Source organism: Lepus europaeus, chromosome 5, assembly GCF_033115175.1.
Source record: "Lepus europaeus isolate LE1 chromosome 5, mLepTim1.pri, whole genome shotgun sequence".
NCBI lineage: Eukaryota > Metazoa > Chordata > Mammalia > Lagomorpha > Leporidae > Lepus > Lepus europaeus.
The window spans coordinates 3,491,641-3,498,073 of record NC_084831.1 but is presented as its reverse complement, the minus strand read 5'-3'; the positions used below and the strand labels follow the sequence as shown (position 1 = coordinate 3,498,073).

The following is a 6,433-nucleotide window of genomic DNA, read 5'->3' as shown; positions in this document are numbered from 1 at the left end:
CTGGAGGTCCAACTCCCACGGAAAGGCTATGAGAAAGGTACAACTGTTATCTCCAATTTGCATGGAGGTTCCTTTTTTAAATAATATTTTCAACTGCATTTTTTAAATGGAGGTAATAACCATCTGTTTTTTTTTTTTTTTTTTTTTTTAAGATTTGTTTGAAAGAGTTATACCAGACAGAGAGAGAGAGGCCTTCCACCAGTTGGTTCAGTCTCCAAATGGCTGCAACGGCCAGAGCTGTGCCAATCTGAAGCCAGGAGTCAGGAGCTTCTTCTGGGTGCAGGGGCCCAAGCACTTGGCCCATTTTCCACTACTTTTCTAGACCATAAGCAGAGGGCAGGATCGGAAGAGGAGCAGCCGGGACTTGAACCAGCACCACATGGGATGCTGGCGCCACAGGTGGAGGCCTCACGTACTACACCACAATTCCTTTTTCTTTTTTCTTTTCTTTTCTTTCTTTCTTTCTTTCTTTTCTTTTCTTTTCTTTTTTTTTTTTTTGGACAGGCAGAGTGGACAGTGAGAGAGAGAGACAGGGAGAAAGGTCTTCCGTTTCCGTTGGTTCACCCTCCAATGGCCTCTGTGGCCAGCGTGCTGCGGCCGGTGCACCGCACTGATCCGAAGGCAGGGTCCAGGGGTCCAGGTGCTTCTCCTGGTCTCCCACATGGGTGCAGGGCCCAAGCACTTGGGCCATCCTCCACTGCACTCCCGGGCCACAGCAGAGAGCTGGACTGGAAGAGGAGCAACCGGGACAGAATCCAGTGCCCCAACCTGGACTAGAACCTGGGGTTCCGGCGCCACAGGCGGAGGATTAGCCTATTGAGCTGCGGCGCCGGCCCACAATTCCTTTTTCAAAGCAACTTGTGGAGCTGGTGCCATGGCACAGCAGGTTGAAGCTCTGATGGGCTCAGCCGTGGCTGTTGTGGCCATTTCGGGAGTGAACAGCGGGTCAAAGACCTCTTTCTTTTTTTCTTTTCTTTAACTTTTTGACAGGCAGAGTGGACAGTGAAAGAGAGAGACAGAGAGAAAGGTCTTCCTTTTGCCGTTGGTTCACCCTCCAATGGCCGCCGCGGCCAGCGCGCTGAGGCTGGCGCACCGCACTGTTCCGAAGGCAGGGTCCAGGTGTTTATCCTGGTCTCCCATGCAGGTGCAGGGCCCAAGCACTTGGGCCATCCTCCACTGCACTCCCGGGCCATAGCAGAGAGCTGGCCTGGAAGAGGGGCAACCGGGACAGAATCTGGCGCCCCGACTGGGACTAGAACCTGGTATGCCGGCGCCGCTAGGCGGAGGATTAGCTGTTGAGCCACGGTGCCGGCCTCAAAGACCTCTTTCTGTCTCCACCTTTTTCTGTAACTTTCAAATAAAAAACAGAAATCAAAAGAAAGGAAGGAAGGAAGGAAGGAAGGAAGGAAGGAAGGAAGGACTTTCCAGAGCTGACACAAATGGGAAGAGGCAGCCTCACTCCCAGCTGACCCCAGTGGGACCCCCCCTCTTCACCTGGGGCTCCCACTGCCTCCCACCCTCCCGGAACTCAGGGTTCCCTTCCCAGGCACCTCCTCTCACCTGTCTGCCGGGTTCCCCCGAGCACACCTTGGCTGGGTGGGAAGCAACTGCTTAGGCTTCTCATCCACCAAGGGCCAATTCACACCCCAAGGCCAGGGATTAGGGGTGTCATGTGCCCCCTTGGCTCCAGCCCCCTAAAGCCTGCACCTTATACTTCGCCCACCCTACTGTCTCCCTAAGCCCCCCTGATTGTGACCAACTCCTTCCAAGTAGCCAGGACAGGTTTGGGGGGAACTGCGGGTCACCTGGCCAAAGTCTTTTAGAGAAGTGGGGTGGGAATAGAGACTCTGACAGTGGGGTGGGGGCGGGTAACTGGACTGCAGGGAGTCTTCTCCTCAGCCCACCAGCAAGCTTGGAGGGGTCTTATAAGAGGGGTCTTCCTCCTCCAGAGGCCCCTCCCCCAGGAGCTAGCCCCAGAGTCTTTCTGGAAAGGTGCAACTGTGGGTCAGACTGGGCTTGTGGGACACGACGGAGTGAGCCATGGGTGGGGGAGGGATCCCCAAAGTCCCTTTTTGTGCTCTTAAATGATTAATTACAGGGTCAGCACTGTGGCACAGTGGGTTAAGCTGCTGTCTGCAGTGCCGGCATCCCATATGGGCGCCCACTTGCGTTCTGACTGCTCTGCTTCCAATCCAACTCCCTGCTAATGGCCTGGGAAAGCAAACAGTGGAAGATGGCTCAGGTGCTTGGATTCCTAAATCCATGTGGGAGACCAGGATGAAGCTCCTGGCTCCTGCCTGGTCCAGTCCCAGTCATTGCAGCCATTTGGGGATTGAACCAGCAGTTGGAGATCTCTCTCTCTCTCTTTCTCTCTCTCTCTCTGTCTTTCAACTAACTAAATACGTCTTTTTTTTTTTTTTTTTTTAATAATAATTACTTTGGAGGGAGCCAGGCCATAGGAGGCTGGATTCAGGTGTGGGAAGGGGACGGGGCTCAGGCACCCCTAAGCTCCGCTGGGCCAAATGCACCAAGTGATTCATTCCATCCTTAGGACTATGACGAGGGTTAATGGAGGCGAGGGCCTTAAGGTCTTGGGCCCTGAGCCTGGTGTACAGTAGGTGCCCCACTTCCTACAGGTCTGTCAGGTCCGAGCTGCCCTGGCCGGAGACTGGGCCTCCTTCCTGATGCATACACTGGTCTGTGCTGGCTTTCTCAGGCCCCGCTGGGGAGCACTGGGGAGGCGGCCAAGCCCACGGTGGCACAGGAGTGAGGCTCCCGCGGCCGGAAGGGGGTCGGGCCAGCACCCTGGACAGAGCCAGCCTCGACTCAGCGCCTTGGGGCTACTCTGGGCGTCCTGCCCGTGTCCCCCAGGGACTGTCTGCCAGGGATTTGCGGTGTGGCCCCCGAAGTGGCAGTTGCCAGCCAGCCGGCCAGGGAGGGGATCGTAGCAGATGGGCGGGGGACGCCCGCCCGTTTGCCGCAGCAACGGCCACACGGCGGGGAGGCGGTCCCGGCGGCCGCTGAGGCCCAGGCTGGGCGGGAGCCGGTGTCCGGGAGCGCCCCGCCCGGCCGTCCGTGAGCTCTGGCTGCCCCCGAGTGGGAAGCTGGCAGAGCCCGTAGCCGTATAAATGAGCACCGAGGGTACCTGGGTGGCCTTGTCTTCTCTGGGACCAAGTTCTCCCACTGCAACCAGGGGATGGGGGATCCAGGCGACCACTGAGGCGGTGGCCGCAGGAAGTGGCCGTGTGTGTGTGTGTGTGTGTGTGTTTGTCTGGAGTCCCTAGAGGCAGCCTAATGATCAGGGTCCTAGTCTTGGACTGGCGGCGAGGGCGCGCCTCGGTTTCCCTATCCAGCTGGGTCGCTCAGTCCATGAAGCGGCTGTGGCGGGGCCGTGCCCTCCTAGCCCTCGTGGGAGCTCCCCAGGCCCCACAAGGCCCCACGGCTCGGCCGCAGAGGAGGTGCTGAGCTGAGCTCCGGTGTGGGAACGGATGGAGGGCAGCGTTGGAGAGGGGGGCGCGCCGCCCGAGCAGGACGAGGCGAGGTCCAGCTGGTCCTTCCTGCAGGGGGGGTCAGCACGGCGGCGGCCCCCAGAGGAGTCCACACCACCCCCCGCGGGCGCTAAAAAGCGCGGCGCCCAGGACCCGCCGCAGTCAGGACGAGAAGCGGGAGCAGGTCCCTGGGGCCCCCCCGCGGTCCCCTCCAGCCCCACCCCGCGCAGGAACAAAAGCGGGAGGTGGGAGCCGCGGGCGCCCGACTCGGCGGGGCGGGGCGGGGCGGGGCGGGCGACGTCGCCTCCTTAAAGCCCCGCTGCTGGCGCGGCGCTCACTCCTCCGCCCCCGGGCCTCGATCCCGGCGCCGCCGCTCAGAGCATGGGGCTGCCTCGCAGAGCCGGGGACGCGGCGCAGCTGCGCAAGGTAGGAGCTGGGGACAGGAGACCCGGAGGTCGAGGCGGGGGCCGTGACCGCCGCCCCTGATCGCGGCTTGTGCGCCCGCCCGCAGAGCCTGAAGCCGCTGTTGGAGAAGCGCCGGCGCGCGCGCATCAACCAGAGCCTGAGCCAGCTCCAGGGGCTCCTCCTGCCGCTGCTGGGCCGGGAGGTGAGTGCCCGGGCGCGCGGCCCCGGCCCCACGCCCCGAGGCGCGCGCGTGGAGGGTCGGGCTTGGGGCGCGCGGCGGGCGGAATCCGCGACGGCCGCGCCCGGGTGCGGCGGACACGCGGGGCAGACCCACTGCTGGCCACGGCGCGGGGCCTGCAGCTCCCGCTGAGAGCGGGGCGCTCACTGTGGCAGCCGGCAGACCCCCGTCTGCTTTGCCGTTCTCGGTCCTCCTCCCTCGTGCCGGGGCGCAGAACTCCCGCTCCTCGAAGCTGGAGAAGGCGGACATCCTGGAGCTGACCGTGCGCTTCCTGCAGGAGCTGCCAGCCTCCGCCTGCGCTGCCGCAGCTCCGGGTGAGTGCCGCGCCCGCGCCCCGCGCCCCGCGCCCGCGCCCCGCGCCGCCCCGCGCCGCCCCGCGCCGCCCCGCGCCCCGCGCCCCACCCGGCGCCTCCTCACGCTGCTTTCCGCCCCGCAGCTCCTTCTGACAGCTACCGGGAGGGTTACCGCGCCTGCCTGGCCCGCCTGGCCCGTGTGCTGCCCGTGTGCTGTGTCCTGGAGCCTGCCGTGAGCGCACGTCTGTTGGAGCACTTGCGCCGGAGGGCAGCCGGCGCCACCCCGGACGATGGGCGCCCTGGGAACCACGGGGGCCCGCCCTCGCCCGCCCCGCCGCCCGCGCCTGCCCCCGCGCCCTCGGCGCCCGCGCCTCCCCGCGGCCCCGGTCTCTGGAGGCCGTGGTAGCCTCCTGCCCGATCCACAGACCGTGCGGACTGCGAAGGACCTGAGCAAGCTCTTGACCGCGGCGGCTGCTGAGCCCACCACGAGGGACCAGCGCAGCACCCACACCCAGGCCCCAGGCCGGAACCCGGATGTTTGTGACAGGTCTCTGCTCAAGGAAATGCTGGTAGCCACCCTTTCTCACCCCAGCTGGGGAGAGTCTGGGCTGCAGGGGAAGGAAGGTGCCCTCAGCCCAGAGGTGGTCCTGGCGCTGCGCAGGCCACAAACTGCAGGAGCAGCCAGCACACCTGCCCCTGCCCCGGCACTGGCACCGGACCAGGCTTGGGCCAGGTGCGGCCATCTGCTCCGACGGTCACAGTCATTGCCCTCCCAGCCCTCCTTGTACCTGCCCAACAAGCTCAGGAACCTCTGGCAACACAGCAGCAATGGCCTGGGGGCTGTGGTCACACCTAAGGCTGTGGTCAGGACACCAGAGCAGGACAAGGGGACAGTGCAGGGCTGGGGAGCTGTCAGCTCTGTTCGTAGGACCTCCCACCAAAGCCTCTGACAATAGGGGCAGCGCTGGGAGTGGGGGCCGGGTTAGGAAGCATTCACTTAGCAACTTTGCACCACGCCCCAGGCTGGGTGGTCTTGGCCTGTGAGCATGGGACGACCGTGGGGCTGCCTGGCGGTCCCAAGGAAGCTTGTGTCCTGGAGGGCCCGAGCCCAGCGCAGACAGTGCTGGTGGGAGGTGCTCAGGCCCCACACCTGCAACTGCAGGAACTGAAGTGTGGCAGCAGGTTGAGGAGCGGGCAACACCCACTGCTCATCTGAGCTGGCCACCGGAAGCGACCTGTTCCTGGGACTTCTCTTTGCTTTCCACATAAGCCAGGAGGGCTTTAGGGGTCTCTCAGGGAGGGCCCTGAAGGTCCCAGTTATGGGCGTCCGAGAAAAGGCGGGAGCACGAGTGGCCCGTGGCTATAGTCCTGTCTGGAGAGAATTCCCTGGGCGCGTGGGAAGTCTTCCCCTGGTCCCTAGGGCACTAGAGCGGGAAGACAGGACGGATGGAGGGAGCGGACAGTCACCACATCGGACTTGGGCACACAAACCCACGGTGAGCTGGGTGCTGGTTTGGGAAGCTGAATGTCAAGGCTACAGCGTGAGGCCTGCAGCCAGACTGGAAGGTCCTGCAGGGCAGGGCTTGGGCTGGGCGCACCTGTACACCCAGGTGGCACCTAGTGACAGGTGATGTGACTGAACCCTGGACACCTGGCCTTTGCCTTAGCTCCCTTTCCCCAGACCCCTGGGGTCACTAGCCCCCTGCTTCCTGCAAGGGCACTTTCCTTACTTTTGCCTGCTCTGAGAACACACCCGGCTGGCACTGCTTTCCTGCGCTGCTGGGAGCAGGTAGAGAATGAGAGCGGGTAAGACCCAGCCAAAGCCCATCAGGGAGCTCAGGTTCCTCTTGAATCTGGGGCTGTGCCTACGGCACTCACGGGACAGGCGCCGGCCCTGCACAGAGACTCTCACCACAGGCTTCACCTGCAGGAACCAGCCCGGCCGCCTGCAGCCATGCCCACCGCTCCCGCACCTGTGCCTTGTGTTGACCTGGCTCCCAGCAAGGAGG

The 6,433-nt window shown here is 63.4% G+C and overlaps 1 protein-coding gene across 1 annotated transcript; it reads left to right on the top strand.

Annotated features, from left to right (window-relative positions):
- Positions 1 to 3,869: 3,869 nt before the first annotated feature.
- On the top strand, positions 3,870 to 4,830 carry HES2 (hes family bHLH transcription factor 2). The gene is made up of 4 exons (XM_062193079.1): positions 3,870 to 3,914; positions 4,000 to 4,095; positions 4,346 to 4,445; positions 4,568 to 4,830. The coding sequence occupies exons 1-4, from the start codon at positions 3,870 to 3,872 to the stop codon at positions 4,828 to 4,830; spliced, it is 504 nt and encodes a 167-aa protein (XP_062049063.1).
- Positions 4,831 to 6,433: the final 1,603 nt, after the last annotated feature.